At 50.2% G+C, this 21812-nt stretch overlaps 1 protein-coding gene across 7 annotated transcripts in view; it reads left to right on the plus strand.

Moving 5' to 3' along the window:
• Positions 1-4989: 4989 nt before the first annotated feature.
• col11a1a (collagen, type XI, alpha 1a) overlaps positions 4990-21812 on the plus strand; it is a 490074-nt gene continuing 473251 nt past the window's right edge. Inside the window, exon 1 of one of the 7 annotated variants that reach the window (XM_087990322.1) lies at positions 4990-5319. In XM_087990322.1, the coding sequence (XP_087846448.1) occupies positions 5214-5319 (106 nt within the window). In that variant the 5' untranslated portion in view covers positions 4990-5213. The remainder of the gene's footprint in view (positions 5320-21812) is intronic. The other 6 variants (XM_087990323.1, XM_087990324.1, XM_087990326.1 and 3 more) reach the window with 6 other exon arrangements.

A 21812-nucleotide genomic window follows, 5' to 3' on the forward strand; every position in this document is an offset into this window, starting at 1 on the left:
TTATGAACTGTCTCTCTCTCTCTCTCACACACACACACACACACAAGCTCTCTCTCTGTCTCTCTGTCTCTCTCTGTCTCTCTCTCTTCACTGGTTTCTGTTTACAACCGTTGTTGAGATGATTGTTATGATTCTTCTGCTAGTCAAAATGCTGCTTCTCAGTCTTCTTTCTCTAGATGCTTCCTCTGGTTTACAGGAGGCATAGGGCAACTGCTTCATAATTATAGAAGGTCTCTGACTTATTAATTAAAAGGTACAGCTTACAGTAACTGCTGAAGGGAAAAATGCTTCTTATTCAGGCTTAAATTGGGCTTTTTTTCCTGCAGAGAACAGAGAGAGTTCCTGAGCTGGTGGAGGTCTGAAGGCTTCTCTTAATCTTGTTCACCATCTCAAGATGCTCAACTTCTTGAAAAGAACCTTTGTTATTAAAAAACTGCTCATCAGGCCACAGACCAACCAGCTATTGGTGGTGGCTGAATTCCATTTGTACACAGTCCTCAGCTCCAGCTCATCTGCAAACTACACATCAACTGAATCCAGCTGCTGTGTAAACAGTACTCACAATGAGTCTCAGGTTACTTGCTTTCAAAACATCAGCAATTCTTAGTTTTTTAAAACAGTTCTGTTCTCATTTCAACCCACAATCAAAAATACAGAAAAATAAAAAGACACGTTCATTACCGTGTATAAAGCAGAGTTCCATAGCACTTGGTGCTGGGCTTGCGCTGTTTGTGTTGTATATTAATGATTTGAACTTAAATGTATGAGTATGATTAATAATTCTGTGAATGACATAAAAATAGCCAGATATTAAACAGTGACGAGGATAGTGATAAACTATCAATGGATTTCAGAGTATTTGAGAAGATTTGTAGCTCAGGTTGTTGACTTGCTCACTGAGCTGACTGTGCACTGATAATGTTACCTCGTACGGTGACGAAACGTTTGCAAACTTACTAACACAGTAGCAAGTCAACAACCGATCAATGGCCTGGTCAACTGGGTAGGACAGTGAGAAATGTAAATTAGCCTGGAAAAGTGGGAGGTAATTTGGGAAGGGCTAACAAGGCAAGGGCTGCAATTGGTACTACTCTGGAAAGATCAGAGGGACCTCAAAATAAAACAAAGAAATCTGATACAAAAACAGAACTTGCTGGAGAAACTTGCACGTCTAGCAGCATTTTGGGAGAGAAAGCAGAGATAACATTTTGAGTCCAGTGACCATTTTAGATTGTGGACTGAGAACTTGTTTTTGTGTTGTTTGGAGGGACGTTGGTGTGCATATCCACAGTTACCTGAAGATAATAGGTCAGATAAGTAAGGTAGTTAAGAAGGCATATGGGATACTTGTCGAAGAGCGTGGTGCTGGAAAAGCACAGCAGGTCAGGCAGCATCCGAAGAGCAGGAGAATTGATGTTTCGGGCAAAAGCCCTTCATCAGGAATGAGGCTTGTGAGCCGAGGGGCTGAGAGGTAAATAGGAGGGAGGTGTGGTGGAGGGGAAGGTAGCTGGGAATGCAACAGGTAGATGGAGGCGGGGGAAAGGTGATAGGTCGGAGAGGAGGGTGGCGCAGATAGATGGGAAAGGTGATGGACAGGTCAAGAGTGCGGTGCCGAGTTGGAGTCTTGGGACTGGGATAAGATGGGGGGAGGAGAAATGAGGAAACTGGTGAAGTCCACATTGATGCCCAGGGGTTGGAGGGTCCTGAGGTGGAAGATGAGGCGCTCTTCCACCAGGCATTGGTGGTTAGTATTTGGCGATGGAGGGGGCCCAGGACCTGCATGTCCTTGGTGGAGTGGGAGGGGGAGTTGAAGTGTTCAACCAGAGGGCGGTGGGGTTGGTTGGTTGGTGCCGGTGTCCCAGAGATGTTCTCTGAAATGATCCACAAGTTGGTGTCCTATCTCCCTGATGTAGAGGAGACCACATTGGGTACAACGGGCAGAGTAGATGACATTGGTAGAGGTGCGGGTAATTTTCTGTCGGATATGGAAGGGTCCTTTGGGGTCTTGGAGGTGAGGGGGGAGGTGTGGGTGCAGGTTTTACATTTCTGGGCTGGGAGGGGAAGATGTTGGGGGGGGGGGAGGGTGAATTGGTGGGGGCCGGGATAACTGCCTTTACTAGAGGCATAGAATGGATCAGCAGGGAGGCTATGCTGGAACTGTACAAAATACTCGTTGGGCCACACCAGAGTATTGGTCACTACATTTTCAGAAGGATGTGAAGGTCAGGCAGCATCCAAGCAGAGTTGGGTCAGAAACATTACTTGGCTATTTGCTTGCATTACTATTGGCCAAGAGCTTGGGAAATGGGATTAATGTAGTGTTGAAAATGTGTTGCTGGAAAAGCGCAGCAGGTCAGGCAGCATCCAGGGAACAGGAGAATCGACGTTTCAGGCATGACCCCTTCTTCAGGAATCAAGAAGGGCTTTTGCCCGAAACGTTGATTCTCCTGTTCCCTGGATGCTGCCTGACCTGCTGCGCTTTTCCAGCAACACATTTTCAGCTCTGATCTCCAGCATCTGCAGCCCTCACTTTCTCCTTAATGTAGTGTTGGCCAGTATTGACATAATGGACTGAATGGTCTCGCTCTGTGCTGTAGAAGGCCATGAGTCTATAAAAGACTCTGTAAGATATAGCAGTCAATGTCTCCATGCAATCTCTAGGTGTCAGTGTGAGCATAGGAGGGAGAGTGGGAGCCTGCCAGTGGTTACTGGATGCTGAGGCTGTCAAAGGGAACTCTCTCTCTCTCTGGGCGAGTGCAGTCTGACTGGCTGCTGCTTGTGAAGGTATTTTGTCTGCCCCCTCCCCCAGTCTGTCTGCGGGGAAGCTGCACAATGATCAGTCTGTCCACGGAATAGGAGCTACCTTTCCATTGAGCAGGAGCCTGGCGGCAGTTCCTGCAGCCACAGCTCTCTCTGACCACAGCTTCAGCCCAGGACTCAGGAGCGGGGCTGTGTGGGGAGTGTGTACGTGGCAGTACCTCCTCCCGACCGCACTGGCCAGCTCCAATACAACCCCCAGCACCCCCACCCAAACCCCCACATCACAGACCCCCACATCACAGACCCCAACCTCCTCCCAGCCAGCTCTCTCTCTGTTTCTCCTGTCTCTATCTCTCTCTCCCTCTCTCTGTATGTGTCTGTCCGTCTCTCTGTGTATCTGTGTCTGTCTGTCTCTCTGTGTATCTGTGCCTGTCTCTCTGTGTGTCTGTGTCTGTCTCTCTCTGTGTATCTGTGCCTGTCTCTCTGTGTGTCTGTGTCTGTCTCTCTCTGTGTATCTGTGCCTGTCTCTCTGTGTGTCTGTGTCTGTCTCTCTCTGTGTATCTGTGCCTGTCTCTCTGTGTATCTGTGTCTCTCTCTCTCTCTGTGTATCTGTGCCTGTCTCTCTCTGTGTATCTGTGTCTGTCTCTCTCTGTGTATCTGTGCCTGTCTCTCTCTGTGTATCTGTGTCTGTCTCTCTCTGTGTATCTGTGCCTGTCTTGCTGTGTGTCGGTGTCTGTCTCTCTCTGTGTATCTGTGCCTGTCTCTCTGTGTATCTGTGTGTCTCTCTCTCTCTGTGTATCTGTGCCTGTCTCTCTGTGTATCTGTGTGTCTCTCTCTCTCTGTGTATCTGTGCCTGTCTCTCTGTGTGTCTGTGTCTGTCTCTGTGCTTCACTGTCTGTCTAGGTATCTGCCTTTAACCTTTTCCTTTCTCTGATTGGTTAAAGAGAGTTGAAGGGAAGTGCTTACTCCAGGTGAGGCCCTGCCTGGGCTGAAATGGATCTGTTTGGGGCGATGGGTGAATTGCTCCCGGCTTCGCTGCCACTGATTGATGGAGCAGATGCTGTGAATTGAATCCGTTCCAGTTCCCAATCCCAGACCCGTCTGCAGGGAATAGCAGAGAATTCCGTGTCTGAATCCGGGGGAAATGGGTTTGGGATGGAGCTGGGAATCGCCCAGACAGAACGTGGATCAAAGTGAAACCAGACGATGGTTCACAACAAACTGAAATTAAACTTTTTCCAAGAAAATTGAAAGCTGCTGTTTCTTCACCGACCTTAGTGTTTGTTTCAAAGTGTAGCTCACATCAGCGCAGGATGAAACCACAGCCAGATTTCTCTCTCTCTATTCCTGTCCCTATCCCTCTCTCCCTTGTCCCTATCTCACTCTCATTCTCTCTCTCCGCACTTCCTATCGCACCCTCCCTGTGCCCCCTCTCCCTGTCTCTATCTCACCATATCTCTCTGTCCCCGTCCCGTCCCTATCTCAGTCTTTCTCTTCCCCCGACCCCCTGTCTCTTTTTGTCCCATCTCCTCATCTGTTTCCCTGTCCCTATCTCACTCTCAGTCCCCTGTCCTTTTTCTCAGTCTCTCTCTGTCCCTATCTCACTCTCTGTCTCTGTCCCCATTCCTATCTCACTTTCTCTCTGACTGTCCCTATCTTACTCACTCTCTGTCCCTTGTCCCTATTTCGCACTTCTCACTCTCTCTCTCTCCACTATCTCTTTATCAGTCTGCCTCTTTTCCTCTATCTCTGGTCTGTCTAACTCAACCTTTCTGCCTCCCTCTGCTTTTCTGTTTCTGTCTCGAGTATCTCTCGTTGTCCTTCTGTATCTCTGTATCTTTCTATCTTTGTCTCATTCTCCCTTCCTTCCACCCTCCTTCTCTTACCCTGTCTCTCTCCCTCTCTTACCCTGTCTTTTTCTCTCTCCTGTCTCTCTCTCTCTCTCTTTCCTGACTCCTGTCATTCCCAGGGGCTCCCATGTGAGGTGTTTCTCAGGGAGAGGAGACAGGACAGAGGGATTGTTTTTTTGGAGAGTGGGGAGTTGGAGCCAGGGGCCAATGGAATGGGGGAATGTGCATTTGCCTGCCGTTGATTTGCTGGGGCAGGTGATTGAGCTCAGTTTCAGGGGCTGGTGATTCGTTGTTTGTCTCCTCTCACCCCCCCCCCCCCCAACCCCCAAGCCCCTCTCCCTGCCCCTGACAAGGGCTTGACCCTCCCCTGCCCCCTCCCCCAACTCCTGGGCAGGAGCTGGGCTCTCACTGAAGCTGGGAGCGAGTGGGAAGGGCAGGAGAAGCGGCTCAGATCCCTGACTCTCTCAGTCTCCCTGTGTCCCTGTGTGAGAGGGAGCAGCATTCCCAGTGTCTCCCTCCCTCCCTCCCTCCCGGTGCCTGGCTCGGTTGCCAGCCCGCTCTGGGAGCCCGGTTCCTGCTCACGTTCTCGGCAGCAGCAGCATCATGGAGAGCCCGGACACACGGGGAAAACCCAAAAGATGGGTGCGAGTTTCCACTCTGCTCACCCTCACGTGGATGAGTTTTCTACAAGTTTCCAGTGTAACAGGAGGTGAGTGTGAGGGTCAGGAACAGCCCTCTCCCAACTTCCAAACTCTCCCCCCCCCCCCCCAGCTGCTACAGATCCCCAGACAACCCGACACCCCCCGTCTCTCACTGTGTCCATTTCCGCCCCCCCCCCAACCAGACCCCCTCTGTCTCTCTCTGACTGTGTCCCCCCCCCCCCCACCACCGATTTTCTCTCTGGCTGGTTCTGTCTCTGACTTTCTGTCCCTCGCTCTCTCCCTTTCCCCCTGTCCATCTTTTCCTGGTCTTCATGTTTGTCAGTGCCTTGATCTGATTGTACCTCTGCCCCTCTCTCTCTAACACACTCTCTCTCCATATCCCCCACTATCTCCCCCCTCCCCGTTACCCCTCTCTCTCCACATTCCTCTTTATCACCCCTTTCTCTCTCTCTCTCCATATTCCTGTAATCTCTCTTTGCACCATCTCCTACTCTCTGTTCCAGTTCTCTCCCCCTCCCCCTTTCTCTCCCCCCTCTATCCCCTCTCTCCCCCTCCTCTCCCCTCTCTCTCTCCCCTCTCTCTCTCCCCTCCTCTCCCCTCTCCTCTCCCCCCTCTCTCTCTCCCCTCTCTCTCTCCCCTCTCTCTCCCCCCTCCTCTCCCCTCTCCTCTCCCCCCTCTCTCCCCCCTCTCTCCCCCCTCTCTCCCCCCTCTCTCCCCCCTCTCTCTCTCCCCTCTCTCTCCCCTCTCTCTCCCCTCTCTCTCCCCTCTCTCTCCCCTCTCTCCCCCCTCTCTCTCCCCCCTCTCTCTCTCCCCTCTCCTCTCCCCTCTCTCTCCCCCTCCTCTCCCCTCTCTCTCCCCCTCCTCTCCCCTCTCTCTCCCCCTCCTCTCCCCTCTCTCTCCCCCTCCTCTCCCCTCTCTCTCCCCCTCCTCTCCCCTCTCTCTCCCCCCTCCTCTCCCCTCTCTCTCCCCCCTCCTCTCCCCTCTCTCTCCCCCCTCCTCTCCCCTCTCTCTCCCTCCTTTCTCTTCCCCCTCTCCCCTCTCTCTCCCCCTCCTCTCTCCTCTCTCTCCCCCTCCTCTCTCCTCTCTCTCCCCCCTCCTCTCCCCTCTCTCTCCCTCTCCTCTCTCTCCCTCCTTTCTCTTCCCCCTCTCCCCTCTCTCTCCCCCCTCCTCTCCCCTCTCTCTCCCTCCTTTCTCTTCCCCCTCTCCCCTCTCTCTCCCCCTCCTCTCTCCTCTCTCTCCCCCCTCCTCTCCCCTCTCTCTCCCCCCTCCTCTCCCCTCTCTCTCCCCCCTCCTCTCCCCTCTCTCTCCCCCCTCCTCTCCCCTCTCTCTCCCCCCTCCTCTCTCCTCTCTCTCCCTCCTTTCTCTTCCCCCTCTCCCCTCTCTCTCCCCCCTCCTCTCCCCTCTCTCTCCCCCCTCCTCTCCCCTCTCTCTCCCCCCTCCTCTCCCCTCTCTCTCCCCCCTCCTCTCCCCTCTCTCTCCCCCCTCCTCTCCCCTCTCTCTCCCTCCTTTCTCTTCCCCCTCTCCCCTCTCTCTCCCCCTTCCTCTCCCCTCTCTCTCCCCCCTCCTCTCCCCTCTCTCTCCCTCCTTTCTCTTCCCCCCTCTCCCCCACTCCTTTCCCTCCAATGTTTCCCCCCCCCCCATCCCAGTTACAAGCCGCACGGTTTCACTGGGTTCCCTGGGAGAGTGTCAGGGTCTGTGCTGTGGGGGGTCAGGCCAGTTTGAAGCTCTCTCCCGGGGAGGGGGCTCCCGCATGGACCGCAAGGTGAACCGGAGTGTGAGAGCTGCGGCCCGGGGGGGTGGAGTTAATGTGCATCCCCCTCTCCCCCCGGGGTGGGGATGGGGGTGGGGTGCTGCACAGGAGCCGCTATCACTGGAACACTCTTCCCCCGCCCCCCCCCCCCCCCCCCCAAGCGTCCTCCTAATCTGCAGCTCCATCGCTGCCTCTGCAACACGGACAGATCCCTTGTACAACGTTCCGTCTGCCCCACACGCACTGAGCCACTGACCGTGTCAGAACCAGATCCTCAGCAATGAAACCATTCCGCCCATCCAGTTGGTGCTAGCTCTGTGATAGATCAATCCAACTTGTCCACTTCCAAATAAAATCTTTCTTTCCTGGTTCCTGTGTGAAAGTTCTGCCTGAATCTGTCCCCACCACCCTTTGAGGCAGCACCTTCCAGATCCCAACAACTCACTGTGTAAAACAATCCCCCTCACTTTCCCCTCTGGGGCTTCTCCCCAATTCCCTTCAATCTGTCTCCCTTTGCTCCCTCACCCTCCTGCCCCTGGAAACACTTTCTCCTGATTTGCTCCATCAAACTCTCTCCATGGTTTTGAAAACCTCAGTTAACCCCCCTGGAACCTTCTCTGCTCTGAGGAGAACAATCCCAGCTTCTCCAGTCACTCCACATTCACCGAAGACCCCCATCCCTGATCCATTCCAGTAAATCACCTCGGCTCCCTCTCCAAGACTTTGTGTAAACGTATCTTGTGCATAGACTGTGTGATACTGTGAAGAGGCTATTATAAGTTGTGTTTGCAATATAGGTTATGTACAGAACCCAGGCTGTTCAAAGTACAGACTTTATACTGAATGCACAGTGTTCACGAATTAGTTTGTACGTGCCTCATTTGCAGCTGAGGTTAAAGCTGAGGTAAAGTAGGATTATCAAAGTGATGAGAGGAATTTGCAGTGAAAATTACAAATGAAAGTTTTAGAATGAAATAGAGAGACCGGGGGCTCCTGGGGCTCCCAATCAGGTCAAGGTGGGAATGTTACTGAAGGCTGGAACCAATCCCCTGGTTCTATCACTCCCCCATCCAGACTGACTGGCTCAGGGCTGCTGAACCGCCAAACGGACCATGCTGGGAGTGCCAGAGCATTCAGAGAGAGAGAGAGAGAGAGAGAGAGAGGGAGATGGGGATAGAGTGAGTTCGAGAGAAAGTGTGCAAGTGTGAGTGTGTGCGAGTGTGAGACTGTGCAAGTGTGAAACAGTGTGAGTGTGAAAGAGAGGGGCACTGTGTATATTAAATTGAGAGGGGGTAATTGGGAGATAGTAAATGAGGGTGTGTGAGTGGGGGGAGAGCATGTGGATGAGGGAGTGTGTGTCTGTGTGGGGGAGTGTGTGTGTGTGTCTGGCTGGGGGGGTCAGTGGTGAGTGTGAGTGGGGGAGTGTGGGGGTTTCTGAGTGGGGGAGTGTGTGGGTGTCTGGCTGGGGGGTCATTGGGGGTGTCTGAGTGGGGGAGTGTGGGGTGTCTGAGTGGGGGAGTGTATGGGTGTCTGGCTGGGGGGCCAGTGGGGAGTGTGAGTGGTTATGGGGGGCCTGCACTGAGATTGGGGCTGGGGGTGGATAGAGTGATTCAACCCCCCCCCCCCCACCCCTTTGGGAAATGAGGTTAGATTTGGGGGTGAGGTAGGTCAGACCCCCCAGAACCATGGGCACAGTCTGAGGCTGAGTCAGTCCCCTCCCCTGGCAACAAGCCATCACTGGGAGTTCATAGCTCGTCAAATATTGACTTGGGTGTTGGGGTTAGGGTGGTGAGGGAGAGAAAAGGTTTGGACTTCAGGGAAAAGCTACTTCCCGGGAGCAAGAACCAGGGCTGAGTGTGAATCCACAACAGCTGACTGTTCTCCTACAGTTGTAGCTCCTGAGAACCCCCCCTCACAATGTACCTCCTTTACAAATCAGCCTGTAATTTCTACATTGAGAAGACAATTGGCTGCCTTGATCCTAATTGGCATAGAAATCCTCTTTCTGCAAACTAACTCTCACTGACTCACCAACACTTTCTCCAGAGGTGAGCTGTACATCTGTGCCCTTGACATCAAGGCTGCATTTTACTAAGTGTACCCTCGCAACGGGAATCAGGGGATAAACTCTCTGCAGGGTTCCGCTGGACTCATGCCTGGCACTTGGGATTGGTCAGTCATCTCAGCTCCAGGACATCTCTGCAGGAGTTCCTCAGGGGAGTGTCCTAGGCTCAACCATCTTCAGCTGCTTCATCAATGACCTTCCCTCCATAAGGTCAGATGTGGTGATGTGTAATTATCAGTGAACAATGTTCAGCAACATTTGCAAATCCTCAAATATTGAAGCAGTCCATGGGTAAAATGGGGAGAAGTCTGAAATGCAAGGAGATTTGGGATGGTCTAGGATGCTCGCAAAGTAAACTTGCACATTGAGTCAGTAGGAGAAAGTGAGGTCTGCAGATGCTGGAGATCAGAGATGGAAATGTGTTGCTGGAAAAGCGCAGCAGGTCAGGCAGCATCTAGGGAACAGGAGAATCGACGTTTCGGGCATTAGCCCTTCTTCAGGAATGAGGAAAGTTGGTCCAGCAGGCTAAGATAAAAGATAGGGAGGAGGGACTTGGGGGAGGGGCGTCGGAAATGTGATAGGTGGAAAGAGGTCAAGGTGAGGGTGATAGGTCAGACTGGGGTGGGGGCGGAGAGGTCGGGAAGAAGATTGCAGGTTAGGAAGGTGGTGCTGAATTCGATGGATTTGACTGAGACAGGGTGGGGGGAGGGGAAATGAGGAAACTGGTGAAATCCGAGTTCATCCCTTGTGGTTGGAGCGTTCCTAGCCGGAAGATGAGGCATTCTTCCTCCAACCGTCGTTTCGCTGTGGTCTGATGATGGAGGAGTCCAAAGACCTGCATATCCTTGGTGGAGTGGGAGGGGGAATTGAAATGTTGAGCTACAGGGTGGTTGGGTTGGTTGGTCCGGGTGTCCCAGAGGTGTTCTCTGAAACGATCCGCAAGTAGGCGGCCTGTCTCCCAATATAGAGGAGGCCACATCGGGTGCAGAGGATGCAATAGATGATGTGTGTGGAGGTACAGGTGAATCTGTGGCAGATATGGAAGTTTCCTTTGGGGCCTTGGAGGGAGGTGAGGGGGGAGGTGTGGGCGCAAGTCTTGCACCTCCTGCGGTTGCAGGGGAAGGTGCCGGGAGTGGAGGTTGGGTTGGTGGGGGGTGTGGATCTGACGAGGGAGTCACGGAGGGAGTGGTCTTTACGGAATGCTGATAGGGGAGGGGAGGGAAATATATCCTTGGTGGTGGGGTCCGTTTGGAGGTGGCGGAAATGACGGCGGATGATGCGCTGTATATGGAGGTTAGTGGGGTGTAGGTGAGGACCAGTGCGGTTCTGTCCTGGTGGCGGTTGGAGGGGCGGGGTTCAAGGGCGGAGGATCAGGAAGTGGAAGAGATGCGGTGGAGGGCATCGTCGACCACATCGGGGGGGAAATTGCGGTCCTTGAAGAAGGAGGCCATCTGGGATGTGCGTTTTTGGAACTGGTCCTCCTGGGAGCAGATGCGGCGGAGTCGAAAGAATTGGGAGAATAGGATGGCGTTTTTACAGGGGGCAGGATGGGAGGAGGTGTAATCCAGGTAGCTGTGGGAGTCGGTCGGTTTGTAGTAGATGTCCGTGTTGATTCGGTCGCCTGAGATAGAAATAGAAAGGTCGAGGAAGGGGAGGGAGGAATCTGAGACTGTCCAGGTGAATTTGAGGTCGGGGTGGAAGGTGTTGGTGAAGTGGATGAAATGTTCAACCTCCTCGTGGGAGCACGAGGCGGCGCCGATACAGTCATTGATGTAGCGGAGGAAAAGGTGGGGGGTGGGGCCAGTGTAGTTGCGGAAGATGGACTGTTCCACATATCCTACGAAGAGGCAGGCATAGCTGGGGCCCATGCGGGTGCCCATGGCTACTCCTTTCGTTTGGAGGAAGTGGGAGGATTGGAAAGAGAAGTTGTTCAGGGTGAGGACCAGTTCAGTCAGTCACCCTGAACAACTTCTCTTTCCAATCCTCCCACTTCCTCCAAACGAAAGGAGTAGCCATGGGCACCCGCATGGGCCCCAGCTATGCCTGCCTCTTCGTAGGATATGTGGAACAGTCCATCTTCCGCAACTACACTGGCCCCACCCCCCACCTTTTCCTCCGCTACATCGATGACTGTATCGGCGCCGCCTCGTGCTCCCACGAGGAGGTTGAACAGTTCATCCACTTCACCAACACCTTCCACCCCGACCTCAAATTCACCTGGACAGTCTCAGATTCCTCCCTCCCCTTCCTCGACCTTTCTATTTCTATCTCAGGCGACCGAATCAACACGGACATCTACTACAAACCAACCGACTCCCACAGCTACCTGGACTACACCTCCTCCCATCCTGCCCCCTGTAAAAACGCCATCCCATTCTCCCAATTCCTTCGACTCCGCCGCATCTGCTCCCAGGAGGACCAGTTCCAAAAACGCACATCCCAGATGGCCTCCTTCTTCAAGGACCGCAATTTCTCCCCCGACGTGGTCGACGATGCCCTCCACCGCATCTCTTCCACTTCCCAATCCTCCGCCCTTGAGCCCCGCCCCTCCAACCGCCACCAGGACAGAACCCCACTGGTCCTCACCTACCACCCCACCAATCTCCATGTACAGCGCATCATCCGCCGTCATTTCCGCCACCTCCAAACGGACCCCACCACCAAGGATATATTTCCCTCCCCTCCCCTATCAGCATTCCGTAAAGACCACTCCCTCCGTGACTCCCTCGTCAGATCCACACCCCCCACCAACCCAACCTCCACTCCCGGCACCTTCCCCTGCAACCGCAGGAGGTGCAAGACTTGCGCCCACACCTCCCCCCTCACCTCCCTCCAAGGCCCCAAAGGAAACTTCCATATCTGCCACAGATTCACCTGTACCTCCACACACATCATCTATTGCATCCTCTGCACCCGATGTGGCCTCCTCTATATTGGGGAGACAGGCCGCCTACTTGCGGATCGTTTCAGAGAACACCTCTGGGACACCCGGACCAACCAACCCAACCACCCTGTAGCTCAACATTTCAATTCCCCCTCCCACTCCACCAAGGACATGCAGGTCTTTGGACTCCTCCATCTTCAGACCACAGCGAAACGACGGTTGGAGGAAGAACGCCTCATCTTCTGGCTAGGAACCCTCCAACCACAAGGGATGAACTCGGATTTCACCAGTTTCCTCATTTCCCCTCCCCCCACCCTGTCTCAGTCAAATCCATCGAATTCAGCACCACCTTCCTAACCTGCAATCTTCTTCCCGACCTCTCCGCCCCCACCCCAGTCTGACCTATCACCCTCACCTTGACCTCTTTCCACCTATCACATTTCCGACGTCCCTCCCCCAAGTCCCTCCTCCCTATCTTTTATCTTAGCCTGCTGGACCAACTTTCCTCATTCCTGAAGAAGGGCTAATGCCCGAAACGTCGATTCTCCTGTTCCCTAGATGCTGCCTGACCTGCTGTGCTTTTCCAGCAACACATTTCCATCATTGAGTCAGTAGTTAGGAAGACAAATGCAGTGATAGCATTTATTTCAAGAGCACTTGAATAAAAAAGCAGGGATGTACTTCTGAGGCTCTGGTCAGACCACTTTTAGAGTATTGTGGGTAGTTTTGGGCCCCATATCTCAGGAAGGATGTGGTGGCCCTGGAGCATGTTCAGAGGAGGTTCACGAGAATGGTCCCAGGAATGAACAGCTTAACATATGAGGAACGTTTGAGGACTCTGGGTCTTAACATGATGGAGTTTAGAAGGATGAGGGGGGATCTAATTGAAGCTTACAGAATACTGAATGGCCTGGACAGAGTGGATATTGGGAAGATGTTTCCATTGGTTGGAGAGACTAGGACCTGAGGGCACAGCCTTAGAGTAAAGGGGAGACCTTTTAGAACGGAGATAAGGAGAAACTTCTTCAGCCAGAGAGTGGGGAATCGGTGGAACTCATTGCCATAGAAGGCTGTGGAGGCCGGGTCATTGAGTGTATTTAAGATGGAGATAGACAGGTTCTTGAGTATCAAGGGATCAGGGGTTACGAGAAAGCAGGAGAATGGGGTTGAGAAACTTGTTAGCCATGATTGAATGGCGGAGCAGACTCAATGGGCTGAATGGCCTAATTTCTGCTCCTATGTCTAATGGTCTTATGTTCAAATGCAGCAAGATCTGGATAATAATTAGCCTTGGGCTGACAAGTGGCTAGTGACATTCATACCACACAAATACCAGACAATGACCGTCACTAAGATCGAATCTAACCACCACCCCTTGGCATTCAATGGCATCACACCATCATTGAATCCCTGACCGTCAACATCCATTGACCAGACACTTAACCGGACATGCCACATCAGTATTATAGTTCCAAGAGCAGTCCAGAAATCCTGCTGTGAGTAACTCACCTCCTGACTCCCTGAAGCCTGCACACCATCTATAAGGAACACGTTCGGATTGTGATGGTGTCCTTCCCACTCCTCAGACAGCACCTTCCAAACCCACGACCACTTCCATCTAGAAGGACAAGGGCAGCAGATACATGGGAACACCACCCCCTGCAAGTTCCCCTCCAAACCACTCAGCATTCTGACTTGGAAATATTTTGCTGTTCCTTCAGGTCGCTGGGTCAAAATCCTGAAATTCCCTCCCTAGGGGCATTGTGGGTCTACCCATGGACTGCAGTGGTTCAAAAGGGTGCTCACCCTCCCCCCCCCCCCTTCTCAAGGGGCAACTAGGGACGGGCAATAAATGCTGGCCCAGCCAACAGCACGCGCATCCTTGAATGGATAAAAACAGAGCGCTTTGCTTTAAAATAGTTAAGGTGAAACTTGCTGAGCAGAGGGGATTAGTGACCAGTTCAGTCTTGTCGGGAGCTGATGGTGTAACAGGTCTGGATTTCCATGTGATTCGATTATTTTAGCCTGATGGAAACTCATGACGGTATTAAACAAGACAGTAGATCATGATTCAAGTCTGAGAATGTGCCATTGGGCCCATCTGTCTGTGCTAGCTGGAAATGTTTGCGAGAAAGGCCCAGAGGTTCACATTTCCAGTCCCCTGTGATTCAGATCCTTCTGGATGTGTATCAGACTCCAGGCTTGCTGAGCTTCTCCGCTGCTTCCTGTGTAAGTGGCAGATTTTCTGCAGTCCTTTGCTTCTGTCTGTTTTCTGACTTTGATGGATTTACTCAATTAGTCCACTCTCCCGTCAATGCATCCTCTTCCGGAACATACCTATTGGCTTGGAAAGTTGGAGCAAATCCGATTCTAGTTCATGTGGAATTTTAAATTATAAATATTTTTGCACAATTTTATTGTTTTGAGGATCAGTGCCTCCATTTACAAAGCAAATGTCCCAACCATCTTCTTAACCACCTCAATGTTTGTGAATCTGACCCAGTTGACACTACCCCTGGCATCCCCAATACCCTCCCGACATCCCTAACACCCTGACGTCCCTCCTGTCACACTCCAACACTCCGCAGCCCCTGCACCCTCCCTGACACCCTCCTTCACCCATTGACACCTCTTCATAAACCTCCCATGACAGACCCACCCCCCTCACACCTCCCCGACACCCCCTGACATGCCCCCACCCAAAGTTACCCTTTGCCCCTCTCCCCAGTGCCTCTGCTTTTGCACCCTCCCACAATGGTGCCATTGGATTATGTTGTAAAGTTGTACCTGTCCATCTCCATCACTTCACTCTGATCCACATCATATTATTTCTGCTCTGGTCCTGCCAAGTTTCTCAATCGGTCTGACCTTCTGAATCCTCTTACTCTTCTGCCCACTGTTTACAGTCTTGTTAACCACTGCACCATGTGGTCCCTGCACCAAAATCTCACTTGCTTACACACAGAGTGAGAGACACTGTCCAGGCACTGGCCCATGGGCAACCCCTTGCAGGTTCCTCCTGATCCTGTTTTCAAGATGTCTAACTCCTTTATAGACAGTAGACAATAGACAATAGGTGCAGGAGTAGGCCATTCAGCCCTTCGAGCCTGCACCACCATTCAATATGATCATGGCTGATCATCCTTAATCAGTAGCCTGTTCCTGCCTTATCTCCATAACCCTTGATTCCACTATCCTTGAGAGCTCTATCCAACTCTTTCTTAAATGAATCCAGAGACTGGGCCTCCACTGCCCTCTGGGGCAGAGCATTCCACACAGCCACCACTCTCTGGGTGAAGAAGTTTCTCCTCATCTCTGTCCTAAATGGTCTACCCCGTATTTTTAAGCTGTGTCCTCTGGTTCGGCGCTCACCCATCAGCGGAAACATGTTTCCTACTGCCAGAGTGTCCAATCCTTTCATAATCTTATAATCTCAATCAGATCCCCTCTCAGTCTTCGAAACTCAAGGGTATACAAGCCCAGTCGCTTCAGTCTTTCAGTGTAAGGTAATCCTGCCATTCCAGGAATTGACCTCGTGAACCTACGCTGCACTCCCTCAATAGCCAGAATGTCTTTCCTCAAATTTGGAGACCAGAACTGCACACAGTACTCCAGGTGTGGTCTCACCAGGGCCCTGTACAGCTGCAGAAGCACCTCTTTGCTTCTATACTCAATTCCTCTTGTTATGAAGGCCAGCATGCTATTAGCCTTCTTCACTACCTGCTGTACCTGCATGCTTGCCTTCATTGACTGGTGTACAGGAACACCCAGATCTCTCTGTACTGCCCCTTTACATAAATTGATTCCATTGAGGTAGTAGTCTGCCTTCCTGTTCTTGCCACCAAAGTGGATAACCATACATTTATCCACATTAAACTGCATCTGCTATGCATCTGCCCACTCACTTAACTTGTCCAGGTCACCCTGTAATCTCCTAACATCCTCATCACTTTTCACCCTGCCACCCAGCTTTGCATCATCAGCAAATTTGCTAATGTTATTGCTGATACCATCTTCTATATCATTAACATATATTGTAAAAAGCTGCGGTCCCAGCACTGATCCCTGCGGTACCCCACTGGTCACTGCCTGCCATTCCGAAATGGAGCCGTTTATCACTACCCTTTGTTTCCTATTAGCCAGCCAATTTTCAATCCAATCTAGTACTTTGCCCCCAATACCATGCGCCCTAATTTTACTCACTAACCTCCTGTGTGGGACTTTATCAAAAGCTTCCTGAAAGTCCAGGTACACTACATCTACTGGATCTCCCTCGTCCAACTTCAGAGTTACATCCTCAAAAAATTCAAGAAGATTAGTCAAGCATGATTTCCCCTTCATAAATCCATGCTGACTCTGTCCTATCCTGTTACTACTATCCTGATGTGCAGTAATTTCATCCTTTATAATAGACTCCAGCATCTTTCCCACCACTGAGGTCAGACTAACTGGTCTATAATTTCCTGCTTTCTCTCGCCCACCTTTCTTAAAAAGTGGTATAACATTAGCCACCCTCCAATCCTCAAGAACCGACCCCGAATCTATTGAACTCTGGAAAATAATCACCAACGCATCCACGATTTCCCGAGCCACCTCCTTCAGTACCCTGGGATGCAGACCATCAGGCCCCGGAGACTTATCAACCTTCAGACCTAACAGTCTCTCCAACACCAAATCCTGGCAAATATAAATTCCCTTAAGTTCAGGTCCTTCAGCCACTGTTACCTCAGGGAGATTGCTTGTGTCTTCCCCAGTGAACACAGATCTGAAGTACCCATTTAATTCCTCTGCCATTTCTTTGTTCCTAGTAATATATTCCCCTGTTTCTGTCTTCAAGGGCCCAATTTTTGTCCTAACCATTTTTTTGCCTTGCACATACCTAAAAAAGCTTTTACTATCCTCCTTAATATTCTTGGCCAGTTTACCTTCGTACCTCATTTTTCCTCTGCGTATTTCCTTCTTAGTAATCCTCTGTTGTTCTTTAAAAGCTTCCCAGTCCTCAGTTTTCCCACTTATCTTTGCTATGTTATACTTTTTCTCTTTTAACTTTATATGTTTCTTAACTTCCCTCGTCAGCCACGGCCGCCCATGCCTCCTCCTGGGATCTTTCTTCCTTTTAGGAATGAACTGATCCTGCAACTTCTGCATTATACACAGAAATATCCGTCATTGTTCCTCCACGGTCATCTAATGTCTCTACCTTTCTGGGATGGTGGTGTTGGATGAATGCTCCAACAGGACAGCACTCCAGACCCTCCTCTCCAAAACCCAAAAACCAGTGTTGTTCCTTTCATCACATAAGGTCTTCAGCTAAATGACCTCTCACCTTTGTGTGCAGGCTGTGGACAATCCCCACAGAAATGGGTCTCCCAGAGACATTGTTAATGATGGCCGAGGAACTGTGAAATTACTGGGGACAATTTTAACCTGATGGCTTAAATCATTTCCCTCTCTAAACACTTCCACATCTCGACCTCACTCCCACCCTTCAAGACTCTCCTTAATATCGTCCTCACCATGTTTCTGATTTGTCAGACGTGGGCATCACTGGCTGGGCCCAGCATTTATTGCCCGTCCCTAGTTGCCCCTTGAGAAGGTGGGGGTGAGCTGCCTCCTTGAACTGCTGCAGTCCATGTGCTGTAGGTAGACCCATAATACCCTTAGCGAGGGAATTCCAGGATTCTGACCCAGTGACAGTGAAGAAACGGCTTAGAGACTTAGGTCTGTTCTCATTGGAAAGAAGAAGGCTAAGGGGGGATTTAATAGAGACCTATACGATGATCAGAGGATTAGATAGGGTAGACAGTGAAAGTCTTTTTCCTAGGATGACGACGTCAGTGTGTGTGAGGGGCATAACTACAAATTGAGGGGTGATAGATTTAAGACAGATGTCAGAGGCAGGTTCTTTACTCAGAGAGTGGTAAGGGTGTGGAATGCCCTACCTGCTAATAAAGTCAACTCAGCCACATTAGGGAGATTTAAACAATCCTTAGATAAGCACATGAATGATTTTGGGATAGTGTAGGGGACGAGCTGAGAATACTCCACAGGTCGGTGCAACAACAAGGGCCGAAGGGCCTGTTCTGCACTGTATTGTAATACCATGTTCAATGCCAGGTATGACCCTAACCAGTAGAGTGTTTGTCCCCTGTTACCCATTGATTCCAGTTCTGCCCGGGCTCCTTGATGCCATAATCAGTCAAATGCCAAGGGCTGTCACTCTCTCCTCCCCTCTGGAATCCAGCTCTTTTGTCCATGTTTGACCCAAGGTCAGGAGCTGGGTGACCCTGGGCGGACCCAAACTGGGCATCACTGAGCAGGTTGTTGCTGAGCGGGTGTTTTATATGTTTCTCATCGTTATCCTGATTCCGAAGAATGTCAACAGTGTGGGTTTCATTCCAGCTGTGGCTGGGGTGGTCCTACCTCCTCAACCCTCCCCCTGAGGGTACCAGGGAGGAAACAGCTCAGGGTGAACCATCAGCAGATGACAAACCAACGCTCACTCTCTGGGCATTGTGCATATAGACAGGAGGGTGAATGCACACAAGACAGCCGGAGTCCCATCATTCTCCAAACAGATGAGTTCGACCAGAATTAGTCTCAAATTGTGTTTGTGTGAAAATGGAGACTGACTCTGTATACAGAATGTTGTTTTCAGATGTTGTTTTGTAAGATCACGATCTGTGAAATTGTAATTGTATAAGTGGAACGCCAACCCTCCTTTTGATATCTCACCCAAAGGCCAGTGCCAGCACAGATGGAGGGGGATTGATGATTGTGGTTTAGTTTTCTCTTTCACAATCGTTGTCCACAAATGGAACACAACGTGGGAAAATAAGAGGTTATGCACTTTTGTAGGAAGAATAGAGACCTGGATTATTTTCTAAATGGGGAAAAAAGCTTTGGAAATCTGACGGACAGTGACTTGGGGAGTCCAGGTTCAGGATTCTCTTAAGGTTCACATGCAGGTTCCGTTGGCAGTTAGGAATGTTCATTTCAAGAGGGCTAGAATTCAAGAGCACGTGATGTACACTTAAGGCTGGATAAGGCTCTGGTCAGACCATATTTGGAATATTGTGAGCAGTTTTGGGCCCTGTATCTGAGGAAGGATGTGCTGGTGTTGGGGGGGTTCCAGAGAAGGTTTACAGGAATGGTCTCCGGGATGAAGGGCTTATAGCAAAAGTTTACAATGCAGTGCTATAAATTCTGCGTCTTACAATCTTATTCTCCACAGCCACCTGATGAAGGAGCAGCGCTTCGAAAGCTGGTGCTTATAAATAGACCTGTTGGACTATAACCTGGTGTTGTGTGATTTTTAACTTTGTCCACCCCAGTCCAACATAAGCATCTCCAAATCGTGTCGTATAAGGAGTGAGTAAGGACTCTTGAGTCTGTACTCAATGGAGTTCAGAAGGATGGTGTGTGGGGATCAGATTGAGATTCAAGCATACTGAGAAATATGGATAGAGTGGATGTGGAGAAGATGTTTCCACTTTTAGGAGAGACCCAGCCTCAGGGTGAAAGGATGAACCTTTAGAACTGAGATCAGGAGGAATTTCTTCAGCCAGAGGGTGGTGACTCTGTGGAACTCATGGCTGCAGAGGGCTGTGGAGGCCAGGTCACTGAGTGCAGTTATGACAGAGATAGATAGGTTCCTGATTAGTAAGGGGATCATGGGTCGTGGGGAGAAGGCAGAAGAATGAGATTGAAAAACATATCAGCCATGATTGAATGGTGGAGCAGACTTGATTGGCTGAATGGCCGAATTCTGCTCCCATATCTTTTGCTCTTCTCCGATGTGCGGTCTTCCAGTGCATGGAGTGGTCTGTGTTTTTGACAGAGTGCATTGTGTTTTATTTTCTGTTGAGTGGGGAATGGTGCCTGATCAATGCACATTATTTTCCTGTGCACTTATGGGAAATATATTGCTGATTGTGTTTCTGCTTCCTGGAAAGCAAATGGTTTATACTTCAATTTTTGGAGTGATGCTGTGTCGTCAAATTCTAGATATTAATTAGAGTTAAACTTTGGAGCGAATTGCAAGGAGTTGAGTTAACATGTGAATTATGGGAGAGTGGAAATTGGCAACTTTTTCCACATGGTAGGAGTCATTCAAATTGCTCCTCAGCTAGAAATGGGTTGTCAGGGCTGTCAAATTTTAATCATGGGCTTCTAGGACCTGCCAAACTCTTAGTGCATCCAATATTCATTCGACTGTTCCAATTTGCAATTAGGTGTCTGGACACATACCTCCAGCTATCAGAAATGTAACAAATACTTGATTCTCACTGCATTTCAGATACACAGCAAATCACAGAGAGACAAGTCAGACATTGTGAAAATTATTTCACTTAAACAGTGGAACAAAAGGGTTTTCGTGTTTGGAAGGATGTTTCCTGCAGTACTTTGCTGGGCTTAGATTTTGGTCACTTGTTTGTGGTTTAAACAAAGGTGTAGGCCAGCTAGGACATTTACAGATGATACAGAAATAGATGTGTGTTGTTGAGGGAGGAAGCTGTAAACTGCCTGGCTTGGTGGTTGCACCAATGACCAAACTGAAAAGTGTCAACTGATAACTGATGGCGAGGACAAATACTGTCCCACTAAATGTAGGATATTGAAACTGTAGGATGTTGAAGATCAGAAAGATTTGGAAACCCCTGTGTTCACGGATTCCTGAAGGTGGCAGAGCGTGGAGATACAATAGTTAAGAGGTACTTGGGATTTGTCCTTTATCGGCTGAGATCTGGAATACAACACCTTGAGGGTTCTGCTCGAAATGTATCTAACACTAGGGGGAGTACAGCTCAGCAACAATGTAATTGGACTGGAGAGGGGATGGAGGAGGAGGCTTACCAGGATGTTGCCAGGATTTAAGAATTTTTGCTGAGGGGAAGGATTGCATTGGCTGGGATTGTTCTCCTTAGAACAGGGGAGGCTGAGGGACAATTCATTTGAGGAATCATAGAGTCATACAACATGGAAATAGACCCTTCGGTCCAACTAGTCCCCACTGGCCACTTTCCCACTTGCCTGCATTTGGCCCATTTCCCTCCAAACCTTTCCTATTCATGTACTTATCCAGATGTCTTTTAAATGTTGTAACTGGTACAATTGCAACATTTAAAAGGCATTTGGATGGGTATATGAACAGGAAGGGTTTGGAGGGATATGGGCCGGGTGCTGGCAGGTGGGACTAGATTGGGTTGGGATATCTGGTCAGTATGGACGGGTTGGACTGAAGGGTCTGTTTCCGTGCTGTACATCTCTGACTCTATGACTCTCTACCTACATCCATCGGCGTTTCTGCAAGTTCATTCTGCAATGTTTTAAAAAAAAGATGCCCTCATGTCCTTTTTATTTGATTTATTATTGTCACACATACCTAGGTACAGTGAAAAGTTTTGTTCTGCCTGCAGTACTGACAGATCATACCAGACAAAGTCCGCAGGGTGACAGAACAGAGCGAGGACTATAATGTTACAGCTGCAAAGAAAATGCTCAAAAAGCACAATCAACATTAGATTTAAATTAGAGAGGTCCATTCAGCAGTCTAATAACAGCGGGGAAAAAGCTGTTCTTGAACATGTTGATGCATGTGTTTAGGCTTTTGTATCTTCTGCCTGACAGAAGAGGGTATCACAGGGTTGGTGCTGGGTCCCTTATTGTTTGTGATATCCATAAATCATCCATAAAACAGAGTGGAAACAGGCCATTCAGCCCAACTGGTCCACACTGACCCTCTGAAGAGGATCCCACTCAGACCCATCCCTCTACCCTTTATTTCCCATGGCCAGCACATCTAACCTGCACATCTTTGGACTTGAGAGACCAATGATGG

Source organism: Chiloscyllium plagiosum, unplaced genomic scaffold (assembly GCF_037043375.1).
Source record: "Chiloscyllium plagiosum isolate Xiang-an unplaced genomic scaffold, Cpla_swu_hap1 HiC_scaffold_9, whole genome shotgun sequence".
NCBI lineage: Eukaryota > Metazoa > Chordata > Chondrichthyes > Orectolobiformes > Hemiscylliidae > Chiloscyllium > Chiloscyllium plagiosum.